The sequence below is a fragment of the Cinclus cinclus genome, chromosome 4 (assembly GCF_963662255.1).
Source record: "Cinclus cinclus chromosome 4, bCinCin1.1, whole genome shotgun sequence".
Lineage (NCBI taxonomy): Eukaryota > Metazoa > Chordata > Aves > Passeriformes > Cinclidae > Cinclus > Cinclus cinclus.
In genome coordinates, this window is record NC_085049.1 from 24892756 (window position 1) to 24910091 (window position 17336).

The following is a 17336-nucleotide window of genomic DNA, read 5'->3' on the forward strand; positions in this document are numbered from 1 at the left end:
AATTTTTTTATGTTTGCTGCATGTGAAGGTCCCCACTTGAATTTTCATTTTTTGTTTTCCTAATGAGCATTTCCCTTTTCTTACAAATCATTTCATTTACCCAGCTGCTGCTTTTCCATGGCTCTCCTGTATCAGAAATCTTTAATTTTATTTCACCTACTGATCATCTCTTCCCACACATCTGATTATTTCTGTGTATTTCTAATGAAGCATAACCAATGTCCTCATTATGCTGTATGAAACTCTTACATGTAGGATGTCAGAGACTACCTTGTAAAGTGACCTCTGATGACATCATCCTGCTCACTGCATGCTTATGAAATTACTAAACCCTGTTCTTGCAACATCTTTTCTAGCGTTGAATGTTTAGCTAGTAGTGTTTCATAGACAAGCAGGCAACCAGCACTGCCCAAATTGATCTTTTTTTGTGTTTGTTTGGTTTGTTGTTTGTTTATTTTTGTTGTTGTGGTTTGTTGTTGTTTAATTTGCATGCTGCTGTTTCGTTTCTCAGTGTGTCGATGTGTACAAGGCTGTGGTGCATCCGTGCCCATCCATCACCGGACTCTTGTTGCTCTCTCTGTCCGTCTCAGTCTTCTGCCTTCCACCTTCAAATCCTGGTGCCCCCATAAGCCTAGTTTGTCTTCAGTAGTTTCTTTAACTAGCCTTCCTGAATTTTAGTTTCCATCATTAACACTTCTCTGGGGCACCCATGTTAGCTGTCTTGTTCTCCTGTAGAAATCCAGCTTCCTCTGTGTGATTAATTACTTCTGAGTTGACCATTCTTCCTTCTCTCCCTCTTTCTTCCTCCTTTCCCTAAACACCCTTTTAATTTTTTCCTGGGTTCTCAAAGGGAATTAACTCTCTAACGGGGATTTAGTGCTTTCATGCCTTGCTTCTTGGCTTTGGCTGTGCCATGCCAAGAAACTATCTTAGGCAGCGGAAAATTGGGCTTGTGATTAACCAACTGCTCCATGTTTGTCCCTTACTTGTGTTTTAGAGAAGGATGAGGCTGCAATTGAGAGTTCTGAGTACAATGCCACGTCAGTAGCTGATGTGGACAAGCGGGTGAAACGGCGGCTACTTATGGGTAACACTTTTCTTCCACTTCCTTTGTTGTGCTCTCACTTTTGTCTGTATGTATGTGGGGGGGAGGTTCTCTTTTGGTCTCATTTGGTTTTGGTCTCCTTTGGTTTTGGTTTGGCCTGATTTTTTTTTAACCTGACTTCATCTGTGTGGAAAGGTCACCAATTTTGTTAAGTTCTCATCTGTACAGCTTCATTCCTTGTTTTTAAACTTTTTTTTTCCTAATGCTGCAGCTTTAATGTTCAATTTTCTCTGCATACAAAGAAGCTTTTGCCATTAACCTTACTTAGCTTATGCAAGCTACTTTTTACATGTGATTTGTGTGTTTGTGTGTATGTGTTGCTGTTGAATTCCTGAAAAATCTCCTGTTGCAGACCTGCCCATTGACTTCAAAGTGGATGATGATGATTATGATGATGATGATGATGATGATGATATAAACCAATGCTCTATTACATCTGTGATATTAAATGAACAAGTGTATTTGCCAAATTTAAATTTCCTGTTCTTTTGATTGAAATGTAAATATTATGACTTGAAATTCCTTGATTTCCTTTGTGCAGCTATTTTAGTAACCAATGAAAGATCTTTCCTTAGTGACTAGTGAGCTTCTGTACATTCTTATTTCTGAGACATGACTTGTTTCTCTGTGTTGTTGGAGCCCAAGAGTGGAAGAGAGTAGGAAGTGCACTGAACAGTGAAGATAATTATTTAGCTTCTGCTCTCAATTAACCCATTGCACACCCTTGTGCATGTCTCCTTCACTTTACATTTCTGGCTGTTGGTGAGAAGGGCCTTTTGGGAATGGAAAGGGTCCAGTGGCTGGGTTTCTGACAGACTGTGCATGAGACAAAGAGCATAGAGTAGCACAGACTGCTGAATGATGGAGGTTTTCAGGTGGTTTGTTTCTCTGTATTTTCCACTGTGATGCCCTACTCACTTCATAAAATTATTTCCACTAGGTTTTGAACATAGTGACCATTGATGAGATGTGCCCAGTTGACCCACTTACAAGACAGGGCTTCATCACCACAGAAAAGATTCTGGCAGGACAAAACTCTGCTCTCTTCCCTCAGGGTTGCTATTGCTTTTCTTAAAACCACTGAGTCCTTTGCAGACTGTCCTGCTAGCCTTTGGAAAGCTCAGCTTTGCCTGTGAGCATCCATACCTATCTGGATTCACCACCTCGAGGAGACCAAAGCCTCACACTGACTATTTAGTTGATTGGTGGGCTAATAGTTGCAGTAGGTGGAAATATTTATAAAGTTTCCATATCATTTGTATCTTGTCATCCATGACAGAAAATCCATTTACCCAGAGGCCAGCATACAGCCGCTATGTAGGAAATGGCATAGTGTTATGACTCTGTGATGATATTAGATGACAAGATTGAGCTCAGATCTCTTCCTTCATGTGAAAACCTGGACATGCATTCCTTTACTTTTAGATTACCCATGATTGTTAATTTCCAGTTAGTTTGCAGACCTAGCAAGTGGCCCATATAATTTTATTTTTTAATGATACACAATTTCAAATTATTTAACCTAACCAAGTTATGAGACAGCTCCTCTTACTTTATAAATGTGCTGTTAACACTTTTAGCTATAATTTCAGTAAGATACATAGTCTCACAAGAAGTCAGAAAAATAAATGTGCCAGAATGCCTCTAGACCACTGAAAAATGCAACTCTCTGGTCTCAATGGAGAGTTTGCCCAGCCACAGATAGTATGTACAGTACTCTCTAGAGGTACTGAGCATCACCGTGCACTGTGTTTATGCCTCACCCTCTGAAAAAAATAAGTATCCAACCTGAAAATAAGCTCACACTGCTTCCAAGAGTCCAGGTGAATAGCATTAAAAAGATTAGTAACAGCCTTCTTAATTGCACCAGGTCTGCAAGTTCCAAGCTGAACATAGATGCTAGAAATAGGCTTAGGGAGATAGTTTAAAATCCAGTTTGCAAAATACATTGTTGAACTCTTCAGTACCCCCTGTATTAGCAGGTATCAGCTGAGAGTTTCTGGACATGCTGTGTTTAAACCACTGATTCCTTAGAAAAACATTGACTAGAGAGGAAAATAAATTTAATTAGTAAGTGAGATCTGAGAGGGTGGCTTAATATTTAGGGACTTTTCTACTTGTTTGTTTCTGCTGATTGCTGATACTCAAGAAATTTTTTTTAATGCAGTCTTACTCATTTCCAAAGTGTAGTGGCATTTCCATGAAATTCCATATTGTCATCATATGTTTTCTAAGCTGCTGTTTTAAGAAGTACTGGAAGACTCCTCAGGAAACTTTTTTCCCAGTTTTTCTAAATGAACTGTGATTTTTGACCCTCCTGAAAGCAATCTTGGGAGAGAAGGAAAAGGGGACAACTTTATGTAATTTTAGTATTCTGATGAAAGGTGCTTTCAGTTGCAAGTCCTGAGATGATAATTGTTAGTCCCCTGTCATTTGCTGCATGCTATCAAAATGACTATGGTCTGTAGAACCCTTAATGTCAGCCAAGGCTCAGGATAAGATTGACAAGGTTGCTTTAGAGCAGTGTTGCTGTAAGACAAGGCTGCCTATAGCAGTCATTTTGCTACACCAGGATTAGCCCTCTCTGTGTCTCAGACTGGCTCTTACCAGAGCCTGTGTCTGAGTCATGCTGTAGTCCTGTGACTTGTGGCTACATCTTATATAGAGAAAATTAGATAAATTCACAATTTTCCTTCCTGTTAGATGCATTCTTATCTAGATATTGTGAGGCAGATATTGATGAGAAACTGGTCTTCTCTTATTACCTACAAGAAACTTCCCTTTAGAGCTGTCCAAAGATGCCTCGGAATTTTCATCCCAACTTTTTCGTAATGTTTGGACAGACCCTGAGGGCTTACAGCTGCCACTTATTTCCCTGGATCAGAGAAAGGCACTTGGATTCAGAATCAAGGGTGCTCCCATTACAGAGATGGCACTGAATGGCTGTTGTCTGGTCAGTGAAGGTTCATACAGCTCCTTTCCCTCTTCTTCACTTCCCCTTGGCCACTGCCATCATGGAGTGGAGGAGTACAGCCTCCAGGGGGGCTCCTGGAGAGGTTCTGCCTTGGTTCTGTGGTGGCTGCTGTAATCTGGACCTTGAGCCATGAGCATTCCATAGATGAGGAAGGACATTGATCCTGCAGAAGTGCACAGCTCCAAAACCAGATCTGTACCATCATCCCTAAAGTACATTTACCTTCCCTTTGCTGCAAAACACCTTGCACTTGCTACTAAGCAGAAGGGCACAATGAATGTCTTCAGGTCTTCTTAAGTATCTGTTATGGTTCATCTTCCACGTAGTTGAGCCCAGACTTCAGCTCTTAAAATTACATTCAAATCTCTGTTTTGTGTGGTATAACAGATTTTTTTCTGAAAATATTTTGTGTGTTTCTTAGGAGCATCACAGAGATGTTCTCCATTTTCCTTTACGTTCTTTTCCTTGGCAACCCATTTGACACAACTGTTTTTTCTGTCATAGCATCATAGCATGAGTCTGCCCTACCTGGTTAGAGGACTGGACTGGTGCATTTCACATATTTTTCTGCCTAAATCCAGAATGAGTATGAATCATATCTGCCCTGCCAACCTGTATGAGAGCCATTCTAGTATGGGCACACAACTTTAGAAGCATCAAATTTCCAGTTAACCCTACTAATATACATATTGTCAAAATATTTTGTCCAGTGTCACATCTTCAGCAATGGAAGTTGCTTTTATTCATGTTTCCATATCTCTTTTTGCTGTTATAGCACTGGATAGAATTCATAAATCAAACAGCCCCATCACAGTCTAAAACTGTAAAAATAAATCATCCAGCAGCCTAGCACTTTATCATTAAATAAATTGTAAATAATTAAGTCTTACAGGCTTAACATTCTCATTGGCCACTGTCTTTCACTCAAAAAAGCTGCAAGGTTTTTATAGAGCAATTGTCTCTTGATATTCTGAAGCTTTCTCTTAGAAACCTTTTAGAAACCTTCTTTTAGAACTTGATATTCTAGTCACAGAAATAGAATTCATGGCATCAGTTATGCCATTGGGCTCCCTCATTACAGATAAGTCAAGTGCTTACAAAGAGGTGACAGGCCACTGGAAACTTCCTCTTTGAGGAACCAGAACTGTAGAACTGTGAAATTTAGATTCAAAGAGTCCTTCTCTCCAAGTCAGAGATAATTCTTTGCCCTTTGGCTGCTCTTTACATCAGCTCTTTAAACCAAATAATTTTATGAAGTATTTTTTCTATATTGTCTTTAAAAATGCAGTCACTTGCTACATTACCATCATCCCAAGCGTTATTAGACTGCATGAACCTGTAAAGTGTTTCAGCAAGACAGCCATGGTGTTTTGTGCAGGCTGTTTGTTAGATCCTGTCCTCTGGTCAGCTCTTCTTCAAGCGGCAGACCTGACTCATTTCTCACTCTGTTTCATTTTCCCTCCTCTGCTCTTTAGCAGTCAATGGATCAGATTCATTTGGGCTTGACATGAGGTGACTTCAGAACAACTGCCAACACTGTGCATCTTCCTCACCTTCAATCCCTTTTCCATCTTCCCCTGAGATTACTGTTGTAAGAACTCACTTCGGCCATAAAATGTTCTTTCTCTGGCCCAAAAAGATAAAAAGTTGATTCCTTCTTGTCACGGAAGAGGGTTTACAAAGTACTTTTGAGTGTAGCAAAGAGCAACAGGACAATGAGCCCATCCTCAAGCTGAGGAATTGTAGTAATTTCCCTTGCATGCTTAAAGGAAGCAAAATAGACACTACTGCTAGAGGTGTCTTCAGAAATCTAAACTCTGCACAAAAATTCACTCCTTCCCAAGAGATGCTCAACTAATTTTGTTTCAGGGCAGCTGAGGATTTTGCCATTGGATGCTGACTTCCTGGGTCATCAGTAAGGTTATTTGCAACCCACCTTAAAGAGAGTGATGCAATTCTCTTCCCTGGAAGCTGCTTCCTAAGAACCCTCCAAAGGCATATACAGTCAGCTGAAATGCTGGTATAAGCTGTAAGTGCATCAGAACTCTGCTGGTCTTTGTTACTTCTCAATTTTACTTCTGCCTAGATTGCTTCTGTGGTGCCATTTGGAAACCAACCAGGACCAGCTTTGCCAGACTGGGATATATGTGCATCTGTATTACATTTCATTCCTGGTTTCCTAGGAGTTGTTCACAGGCAGGGCTGTGGTCTGCCTAAATTTCTGGCACGTAACCAGCAAATAAGGTAGTATTTTCACTAGTACTGTATTTCCCTTCATTATGGCAAGAATCATTTGACTTCTGCGGATATCTCCTCTTCCATTATCTTATCAGTGGCTTTCCAGCTGTTTATAATGAGCAGCCAGCTACCTGCCTGGAGAGGTGAGTGTGCAGTCAGCACAGACCATTCCCTCTGCACAGCAGTAACTAAAGATGTGAGCTATGGAAACAGAAATTTTGGCATTTTTGCCATGGATTAGTATATGGGAGAGAATATCCTCCCTGCATGTTATGTGGGTCAGAATCATCTCTTTGTTTGCCTCTGTGTGCTGTGGAAATCGTACTTCCCCATCAGCTCAACTCAAACATTGCAGTAAACACTCAAAGCCAGTTTAGAATAATAGATCACAAATGGAAGTCCTGCTCTGGCCACTTTGATGACATTCCAGTACTCCCTTCTCTGTGTGTTGATCAGCTCTTTCATCCAATCTTGTGCCTCCTGAAGGTACCTGGAAACATCAGCCAAGGTTTATCCTGTCCTGGCCAAAACTGTTCAGGTTTCATATCTTTAGCCCAGTAGCTACAACGGATTTTAATGAGTTGCTCCTATCATATTAAATAAAAAGCACACAACTTGAAATTATAGCCATGACTTACAGCATTTGTAGGAAAGGCAAGCATTTAAATACATGTCACATCAAAAAAAGCAGAGAGATTTACAAATACAGAGCTTGGGTTTACCGATTTGAACCAAAAGTGGTATTCAACATCATATGCCTTGAGTCATCTGAGTTTAATAGTCAGCCATATGGCATCTTTTCTTAACCCTCAGTTATCTAAGGATTAGGCTGCCCTATTCATCCTGAACATCAACAGTGCTTTGACTGACTTGTCTGGAGCACCTGACAAATAAAACACCTTCTAATTTCTCTAGTGTGCTTCTTTTTACTTCCACCTCTCTGTATGACACACAGGACTCTCTTTGAATCACTGTTTTCTCTTCAGTAGAGATATCCAGCTTTTTCTTGATTACAGAAAAATAGAATCCACAAAGTTAACTGCAATTACCATCATCTCATAATTAAATTTATTTTCTCCTGCCATGTTTAAAATGACAGCATATCAATATGGAAATTTCCCTTCTAAAGTCTTTCAGCATCCAAAGATCTCTCTGCTGGTGACTCAGTGTGAATAACTTATCCAAAATCAAACATCTATTTTGAAATACTGTATAAACCATACAGTGACAGTGTAGATCATATGGAAATCCACCACTTTCTGGATTTTCTCTGGCAGAGCCATATTTAGCTTCTTTGCAAATCAGGAAAAGGAGCTGTAGAGCAGTAAAACTTACTGAAGCCACACATTCTTAACCTAAAAGAATCTTGTCATCTGATGAGTTTTCTGTCAAAAGTCTTTTTTCTTGAAAGTAGGTTTTATGGGGAAACTCTGGTTTTCAAGTGCTTTTGCCTGGAATGATCCTCAGAAATAGGGGGACAGAATGTACATAGACAGAATGTACTTGTTAGAATATTCGTTTGAAATATGAGGAAATTATTCTAAAGACCTTTTCACAGCAGATTGCCACCCCTGTTCAAGGAAAATGTTCTGTAAAGTCAGACTAACTCATTATTGCCTCATGTATATGTTCCTCCCTTGGGGCCACTATTGGTAATCAATAACCTGATAAGGGTTAAGGATTTTTCAGTTTCAGTAGACATAAAAGCATAGAAAATGTGACCTGGGTTTCTAACATGCAGTTTAAGGCCTGAAATACCAAACACTGTGTTGGTAACATAACACGTAAGGAGTGTACGAGCTCTGGTTTGCCATCAGAAAATTTCCAGAAGTCTTACATTGTTTCATTCCAATGTGAATTAAAAACAGATTCTGCAGACTTTATTTTTGTCTTCCTTCAAAATAGAATGAGGGTGATACTACTCACAGGTTTCTGTCTCAAAGAGCAGGATGATGGACAAGCTAGTGTTTGTTTTCAAGTGTTCTTCCAAAGCAGTTAGCTTCTGTCACAGTTCCAGCCTACCAAGGGTCACTGAGCCAAGAGCACCTTTCCAGTGTGTACTTCAGTACCTAGTTTTGTTGCACTGCCTCCTAGGACTCTTTCCAATTACTTTAAATATGTCTTTATTTTTCTGAATGGCTTCTACCCAACTTAGAAATGCTCACTGTCAGAAAATCAAGCATGTGGCTGTATATGCATCATAATCCTTTTGTGCTTTAATCAATAAAGAATTGCAAACATTTAATTAGCAGGCATATTGCTATGAGTATAATTCAGTTACTGACTGTGAAACCAAGACCTTACTTTTACTCCTTCTGTCAGTTCTACTTTGCTGTATAAAATCATAGCAAACAGGGGGAAGGAATCCCTGAGGTCATTCATGCATTCTCTGTCTCCCAAGGGCAGATCTTTTCATCTTGAGTTACCGTCACTTTTATTCACTGAGTTTGTGAATGGTGTGCTATTTCCTGTAAAAGTCCCTTTTCTTCATTTCTTTGCTGACGATAAAGACTCTGACCTTATCCAGAATTCCTGACAATACCTTCCATTGTTTTGCTTTCCCATTTTAAAGGAAAGGATTTATCCGAGGTCAGGAGATAATGCTCCTTCGCAATGTTCAGAGAATTTCAGTTTTTCTTAAATGCAGCCTCTCTATCTAGAGAGAGCATCACAGCCAAAGTGTTAATTTTAAGAACCAGGCTGGACTCATAGGATGCTTATAAAATACCTGATCCAATCTATCAAGTGACATACCCTAAATATGTAGTGTTCCATGAAGAGAAATCGAGTTTTTCTGAACTGAGAGCTGTGGGGTTCATGATTCAGTGTAAGATTCACCTAGCTGTTTCTTCACACATTCCCTATGTGGCAGGGCAGAATTCTCATCCTATTTTCATGCAAATAAAATTCTACCAATCATGAAATTGCAAGGAAATGAGGAGACAAGCATAACGAAGTGAAGAATTCCACATCCTGCAAGTTACCCTTTCTGTCTTACCTTTTTCATTCCCTGAATATGAAGCTCTTTCAGTTTCTCCTTCATCTGTTCACAGCTATTTGTTTCTTTCATTATACTCTTGTGAATGCTCTTTCTCTATCCTTTCAGCATCACAGAGCAGAATTTGCATGAGAATAGCATAGTTCTCCCTTAACTGAAAATTGAAATATTTTGTGTGTTTAGTTTCTTCTTATGCTTGTTGTCCTTTGGGTCCCTCCCTGTACCCTGATCTCCTGGCACATAGCATGTGTACCTCATGTGCTGCTACTTTTAGTAAAATTCTTTTTATGGACGGCAACAGCAGTCTTAATCATCTGTTCTCTGTCTCATGGCTTTCTTACTCATACTACATATTCCCTCTTATGTAAAGGCAAATTCATTTTATAATCCACGGAATTTTATTTTTTTAATGGCCTTTCCTGAATTAAGTTTGAATCTTTTCCAAATTTCAGGCTTTCAGGATTTCTGCATTTTTGGTCAGAATTTGCAAGAGATCTTCAGTGTGATTTTTTTTATGCAGTTAGGAAGTCCTTGTTCTTAGGCACGGTCATGCACTTCACCTACGACTAGTGGTTAAAATGATTTCAGGATTCTCTAGATAAAAGTTTGGAGGAAGAGAAAGAACCCAGTCCAAAACCCCAGTGTGTCTAGAATTAAGAAAGAGCTCTCTTTGGTGGAGATTGTGCTGTAGCACCAGCATGAAGGAAACAGATGAGATGTCTGCACAGGCAGCCTTTGGGCCAGAGGGAGCAAAGTGCTTTTTCAGGTGTGAGAGGAGGGGAGGTACAAATTAAGGATTAGTTTGACTCCAGATACTCTGTGTATTAAACTAAATGAATTCAACATTCTTTAAGGGGAGGGAGCCAGTACCACTCAGCTGAGCAGGATCTTGCCCTCTCATAGAGCTGCTCTAATACCTTACCATCATCACTTTTTCAAAACTGCAATAAAGTTGGCACAATGGAGTCCTGGTGAGTGCCCCAAAACACTACAGTGATGCAAGTAATCATAACAGACAATGGCAATTAATGATTTCAGATTAGACCTTCTCAAAATTCTCAAAGCCAGATATTTGGCTATCTTTAACAGGTGTCCTTAATCTTTTCTTAGTTGTTCAAAGTTGGTGTTTCACTGTGAATTAAATACAGAGAAATAAACTCATTTTTATGTGCTTAGGAAAGGTAAATAGATTGCCTCTTGATTCAGAGACAGTGGCAGTTTACAATAGCTTTAGTGTCAGCACGTCTGCTGAGAAACAGATGTTGGGAGAAGTTCACCCTTTTCCTCACTCCAGTTGCCAGGAATTATTACTTCAGAAGCACCTTTTTAGGAAACAATGGTCTAATTAATCCATATACCTCCTTGTTGCACTGGCTAAAACTGTGAATGAACTAAAGTTGCCATCCTGCTTACACCATTTAGCTTTAGTTGCATGAAGATCAACTCGTTCATGTGTCTGACCCTTGAATTTAAGACAATTATTCTGAGAACAAGATGCCAAGTTCAGCTCTTTTGCAAAACTCAGACCAGGTGTAGAAATAGATACGATTACAGTCTGAGTACAGTTACTCATAACTTTGCTTGGACTATGATTTACTTGATAGGGCATGATGGATTCTCTAAATTCCAAGCTCCAGGCTACTCCATCAAGAATTTCTCTTGCCTAGCATAAAGGTTGACTTAGAATAAGCTCAAAATAATGTGGCACAGAGTTTTGAGAGCAAAGCCCAGTCATCCTGTTTCTGCTGACCCAAATGAGCTTTAGTCCACTGCATATGAATGCCAAATAAAGGCAGTTTGAATTGCTAGTTTTCTTTAACTTGCCCTTTGGTTAGTGTTATCATTTGGGCAATCATAGGAACTAGGTAGTGGAAAAAGCATTCTTCCACTTTCAAGTCTTCCTTTCAGCTGTACTTACTGCTTACCATGTCAACCTAAACAGTTTATAGAAACCTGGCAAATTTAGAAAATACTCTTTGTTTTGGGGAACTGCTATGTCTTTTATCTGCAGCCTAGCAGTTTCTGCAAAAAATCCTTTTCCTCTGTACAAGGCCTTAAGACAGGGGGTCAGTCCAGTCTTCCTCTCTGATTCAAAGGAAATGTCAATCATAAACCCTACAGAACAGTAATTTAATTTAGTCCAAGAACAACTTTTTCTGAGCAAGAAGGAGCCATTCAGTGTCCTTCTCATGCTTTTCCTAAGAGACAGATGCTACAAGGCTGCCTTGAATGTAGGTGATGACTTCAGTGGTTTCCTCTCTCCCATTTTCACTTAGGTTACATAGTTCTGTTGTTTTCACTACAGCTGGGCTTTTGACTTCTGTTAAGACTTCTTTGCATATTTTTTTACACACATTCTTGAGATCAGTTCTTATGTTTACAGTTTTTATCCACTCTTTCCAGTCATTGTGTTACGATCAGGAGTCTGGAAACAAATGGGGTTTTTCTGGATCCTGTTCAGACTGTACTCTTCAGACTGCCATGATGGGTAACAGAAAATATCAGAGAATCACTTCTCTATTTCTCTAAAGAAAGCACCTGGTGCTAGATCCCTCTCCTCTTGCCTTTATTGGTGTTTACCTTGTCTAGTTTTAATACCTGTCCTCTTGATTTATCAAAGATTATGGAGAATGACCTTGTTAAGACATAGATTACTGCATGATCTTCAGATGTATACCTGCTAGTCTCAGGGACCTAGGCAGTTTTGTTCTGCTTTGCACCGTATCTCAGTTCTATAAAATTGGTTTGGATCTTAGTCCAGATTGAGTCAACAATGAATAATAAAGATTCCAAGACTTGCCTGATTTTGACCGTTACCCATAAATCATGTCATATTCTTTTGTTCATGAGGTAAATTGAAATCAGAAAAAATTTCTTTATAAAATAATTGGCTGCTTAAAAAACTCCAAACAAACAGATTTTTGTTAGAAGCTTATATTTTAAATGGTTATATTTACTAGTTTCATAGAAGAAGCTGAAAATCAGGCTTTCAGAAATATTCTCAAACCATGAGATGTGTTCAGACTTTCAGGCATTTAATAGCATTCAAAGCCAAATAAATCCTGTCTAATGTGATTCTTTTTAAGAAAGTGACCTGTTGCCACCTGGTAGAGATTCTGCTTTAGTTCAAAAGCCTCAGATTTAGAACATGAAGAGCTGTTCTTTCACTGCTAAACCATTGTAGGCACTGGAGTAACCTCACGGTAACTAAGCCAGTGTTCCTGATCTGGTGCTGAAGGACTAAGAGCTCGAGCTTGTGCTTTTTAACTGAATATTTTTATATCCAGAAGCAGTGCATATCCCAGAGTGCAGTGGGCTAATGTTAAAGCAAGAATTCCTATGGATTAAAGCATAGCATATTGGTAATGATTTTCGTTATTTCTTGTCTGTGGATCCACTGAACAGATACACAAGAGATTGTTCCAGAATTAGGAGCTTACACTGGAAAAACAGAATGTAATGTCTCCCAGACTGCCTTATATAAATAGATATCTTTTTCTTTAGATCCCTATTTCTGCTTGTATTTTCTGGTAGGAATTCAGTAGGGATTTAGATGGGGCTGCAAACATCACTTTAAATTATCAGTAAGGTCTAATTATTTCAGATTAGCTTTGTCATAATTCAGAAGGAAATTAAATGTCAGTAACGTGACACTTCTTTAGTTGTGTCTTCTAGTTCTTATTTCTGCTACCTTGTCAGAACAAAACAAAACAAAACAAAAAAAAAAAAGCAAAACAAATAAGAAAAAAAGGCTAAAAAGTTGAGGAAAATAGTCTGTAGGATCAGTATCACCATGAAGACCTGATCCAATTTTTAACATCTATTCTTTCTCTTCCTTAGCTTCTCCAGTGTTATAGAATGGAAATGAGTCATTTGCTTCTGCTCTTGGCTTGAGCCTGAAAGTTGTATTTGTGTTTTAAATATATACTGAGGTTTGGTAGTGGTGAGGTGAGGGATGAGTCGGTGTCACCCCTCTCAGAAACACAGGTGGTTTCTGAGCACTCAGTTTGTGCTGTGTGCAGGCCTCAGCTCCTCTCTTTGATGTAGCCTCTTTCCCACATTCTGCTATTCATGTTTGCTTTCTTTTACCGATGTTTTCTCACGACCTTGAGTTTAAGGAATTTCATCAGTACATCTCTCCAATTATCCAAAGTGTGAGGGGTACTGTCACATGTCCTCTTGCTCACTTAGATCTTCATTCTGTTAGGAGTTCGTCATGTATGAAAGTCAGAGTTGCTAGGAAGGTTGCAGGGTATTTATCCTTCTTGGTTTGTTTTACTAAATCTGTGTGAAAATAAGAAAAGCTGGCTTGATTCCTTCTATTTATATGTAGAAATAACTCTTGTTCATTGAATGACCCTTACCCTATAGATCCAGTCATCCATGCCATGGGAAAAAAAAAATTGTTGTGTCTATTCATTTTCACTGGATGTCATCCAGAAAGCAGAAATATTACTGCTTATGTTCATCTTGTGTTGACACACTGCAATAAAGGAGTCTTCATATGCCAGAGTTAATCTGCAAACAGAAGATTTACTGCTCTTTGCAGTGCCATGCCAAACGTAACCTTCAGTACTTTTTCCTGAGTTTTAACCTTAACTCTTTACTCCTGGCCAATCCTTCTGCCCTTAAACCGTGCCCAAGTTAAAAAATTTTAAATGAAATAAATATTCTTCCTTCCCTTAAACTTAAAATTATTATTCGATATGTTGGTCCACAAGGATACACACACACGTTCAGATACAAATGGAAATGGCAGCATGTCATTTGCAGAATTCTTCAAGCAGAAGTTTCAGCCTGTAAGTCTATAAAATGGTGCTTCCCAGAGAAGCAGATGAAAATGAGAACTGTATTGATTAAACAGTTAGGTTCCGGTCCTGCAAGGTGAGCAAGAACTGCCTGAAGATCAGGAGCTGCAGACTCAACTCCATTTTCAGAAAGCCTTTCCAGAAAACATGTCAATCCATTTGCTAGCTGTGCTTGCTGGCAGTTATATGCAAATCCATTTCTATACTGGTAGTTCTTTCTACACAATGTTATTAGGTAGCAGACATAAAAATTTATAATCTGTCTGGAGGACCATGTGTGAATGTATATGGGCTCAGAGATCTTTCCCTTGCTGTTAATGCATGTGTGCCCCAAATCTGTGTTTTAGTTTGTTCTTAAGTTCCAGGAGCTTATTTCACAACTGATGGAGAGCCCAGTCCAAAAGAAAAACAAAAACAGTTATACTTTTTCTTATATAAAAAAAAAAGTTTAAGTCCCTCCAAATGGCCAGTTTAAGTTCACCTTGAGGGCAAAGCACAGGCTACTTTAAAATGAAAATCTTTTAGTACTAGTCAATAGAAAAATAAAGCCTGTTCTGTTCTGTGTAAATAATTTTTGATCAATGTACTGTTCTAAGGCAATTGCCAATTAGCATACTCTATAGCTGATTGTCAGACCCTGTCCACAGGGTACAATTGTGACACAGACTGTGAATATTCAGCAATAGGAGTCTGTAAATCTGAGTAAGTAATGACAAAGCCTCTTTAGGGAAAGAGGTGAGCTCAGTAGAATAAGGGCAGTCTTGGGGGGCAGTGGGGTATTTTAATTTAATCAAATCCAGAGCAACTGAAAAAGATACGATTAAAAGGACTTATTCTCTGAAGTAAATACTTTTCAGAAAAATGTACAGTTCAAACTGACGTGCTAAATTGGCATCCTTACATCCCCTCTATTCTGTGGATCAAAGCAAAGTTAATCATTTCCCTTGCCTTTTATCTCTTTTATGGATGTGTTTGTGAGTATGTGTGCATATGCATGTGTACGGTGTGTGCATGTGCATACATGAGTAACACAAAACAGTGGCAGTGAGGAGGGGTTCTTGCTTTTTCTGTAATGAAGTTGGAGATTTTATTTTTTTTTTTAATGTAGTGGTACCTAATAGTCACTGCCCACTGTAGTAAAAGCTCAGAAGTATTGCAACTTTCTTTTGCCTGTGTTTGCCCAGCCACCCTTCTACATACTACAAGCACTGGGAAATTTCAATGACACAGCTTGGAATGGGTTCAGTGACCTCAATTATGCCCTCCCACCCACTCCAAACTCCTTTCAATTTGCAAAAAGCTTTAAGTGGACAAAACCCAGATGCCTTTTGCTTGTAGTTCAGTAAGAACAGATTGGGCATGTAGATTCTTGTCAAAGTGATATATGTAGTTCATTTCCCATTAACTCTTTCTCTAACTAAGGGTTTAAAATTCTCAGTTCCAAGTCTAGCACTCTGCTTTGCTTTCTACTATTTTTAAAGTTCATTGTGCCTACAACATCATTTAAAAGTGAACCTTGAAATACCTCAGCTAGACATTGGCTGATATAAAACAGAATGTTTGGTTCTCCTTTTAAAGGCAATCACCTTTTTTTTTCTTTTGAAACTTGTTTCATATGCAATAACCCATCCTATTGTCTAAGAGAGTTGAAAAACACTAATTAAATATACTAAGTAAAGTCTCCAGTTTGGGAGGAAAAAGAAACCATGACTTGTGGAAATGATTTACCAGTCAAAACCAGTGCATGGACCCTGATGACCTTGAGCTTACTTCAGTTGGCTTGCTTAAAACTTATATTGCTTTTAATACGTTGCAATATTGCCCCATAGAGGCAGTGCCCTTCCCCTCCCCCAGAGCATTTCATTACACTCCCTTTCTCCCTCTCTCTCCCTCTCTCTCTCTTTCATTCTGCAGAAACATGTGCTGTCAATAACGGAGGCTGTGATCGGACTTGCAAGGACACCGCGACAGGGGTACGGTGCAGTTGCCCAGTTGGATTTACCCTGCAGCCTGATGGGAAAACGTGCAAAGGTCAGCCTCTGTTTGCTTTGCAATGCATCATTTGCCTTCAGCGGGTCCAGTACAAGATGTAAATATTCAGTTATTTAATCAATACTTTCTAAGTCGAGGCAATACTGGTATAGTGGTTGCAATTAAGTTCGTTAACTTTCTCCTTCTCTAATTTTTATGTATTTACCTGGTTCTGTTGCTTTTCTTTTTATTTATTAGAGGGATTTTATTACTGCAAAGAAATGAGATGCAGAGGTCAAACTGTTTCAAGCTGAGCAGAGATGTAGAGGAACAACTCCAGGCTGCAAAAAGCCCTTAGTTTCAAAGGATATTCTGATACCTTTGTAAAACCTCAGTCATCTAATGGTGCCTGCATTTATCTATTCAGAAAGTGAGTTACAATTCTAAAGCAATACTTTGTTACCTACAGATAATCAACTGAGTATTACTAAGTGAGGCCAGGTATTGCTCAGAAAAAAACCCATACATTTGCTCATTTCTGCACCTTCAAAAGATAAATACCCAGCTACAAAGGAAAACTGAAATAACACTTAAAAATTCAGGAGTCTAAAACCACACAGCTGATGCTCAGGTTTTACTGCTCCAAAGGCAGCACAGCAGCCTTGCTATTCTATCTTTCATGCCTGTGTTAAAGCTGAGGTCAGGGGAAAAGAGGGCAGGAAAGAGCATGTGTTCTCAGTTAAGGAGACAGGGACAGCACTCAAACATCCCTACACAGTCACATTTGAATGGCACAAGAGGAAATTTGGGTACATCTTGGTAGGGCCAGGCCACCCATCAACCATTTTCCCATTTTCCCACTTTCCTGTGTATTCCTTTTGAGTTTCTTTGCAAAAGACTTGGAGATGGAGATCCAGGAGGACATGGCATATATTCTTGTCACAGAGAATATTTTTCATCACTCAGTGACTTAGCTTAAGTTGACCTAACTTGCTAAGAAATTATTCTAACTTTTTTTCCTTTCAAATTAACCAGAAATGTCAGAATATCTTCAGTCCAGGGCTTGATGTTACTTAAAATAGTAAAACCCACAAAAATAAACAGAAAATGTGTGGTTTCCTCTTGCTCCAGGCTGAAAAATCCCAGTGCTTGGGCATGATCCTGTTAGTATTTATAGAAATAACAGTCCATTTGCCTGTTTATTTGAAAATAAAACATTTAAGCTGCCATCGCACCCAATGT

At 39.0% G+C, this 17336-nt stretch overlaps 1 protein-coding gene across 1 annotated transcript in view; it reads left to right on the forward strand.

Annotated features, from left to right (window-relative positions):
• Nucleotides 1-17336, forward strand: part of SCUBE1 (signal peptide, CUB domain and EGF like domain containing 1) — a 185764-nt gene that overhangs the window by 106984 nt on the left and 61444 nt on the right. The window contains exons 7-8 of the mRNA XM_062490920.1: nt 998-1087; nt 16038-16154. Of these exons, the coding sequence (XP_062346904.1) occupies nt 998-1087; nt 16038-16154 (207 nt within the window). The remainder of the gene's footprint in view (nt 1-997; nt 1088-16037; nt 16155-17336) is intronic.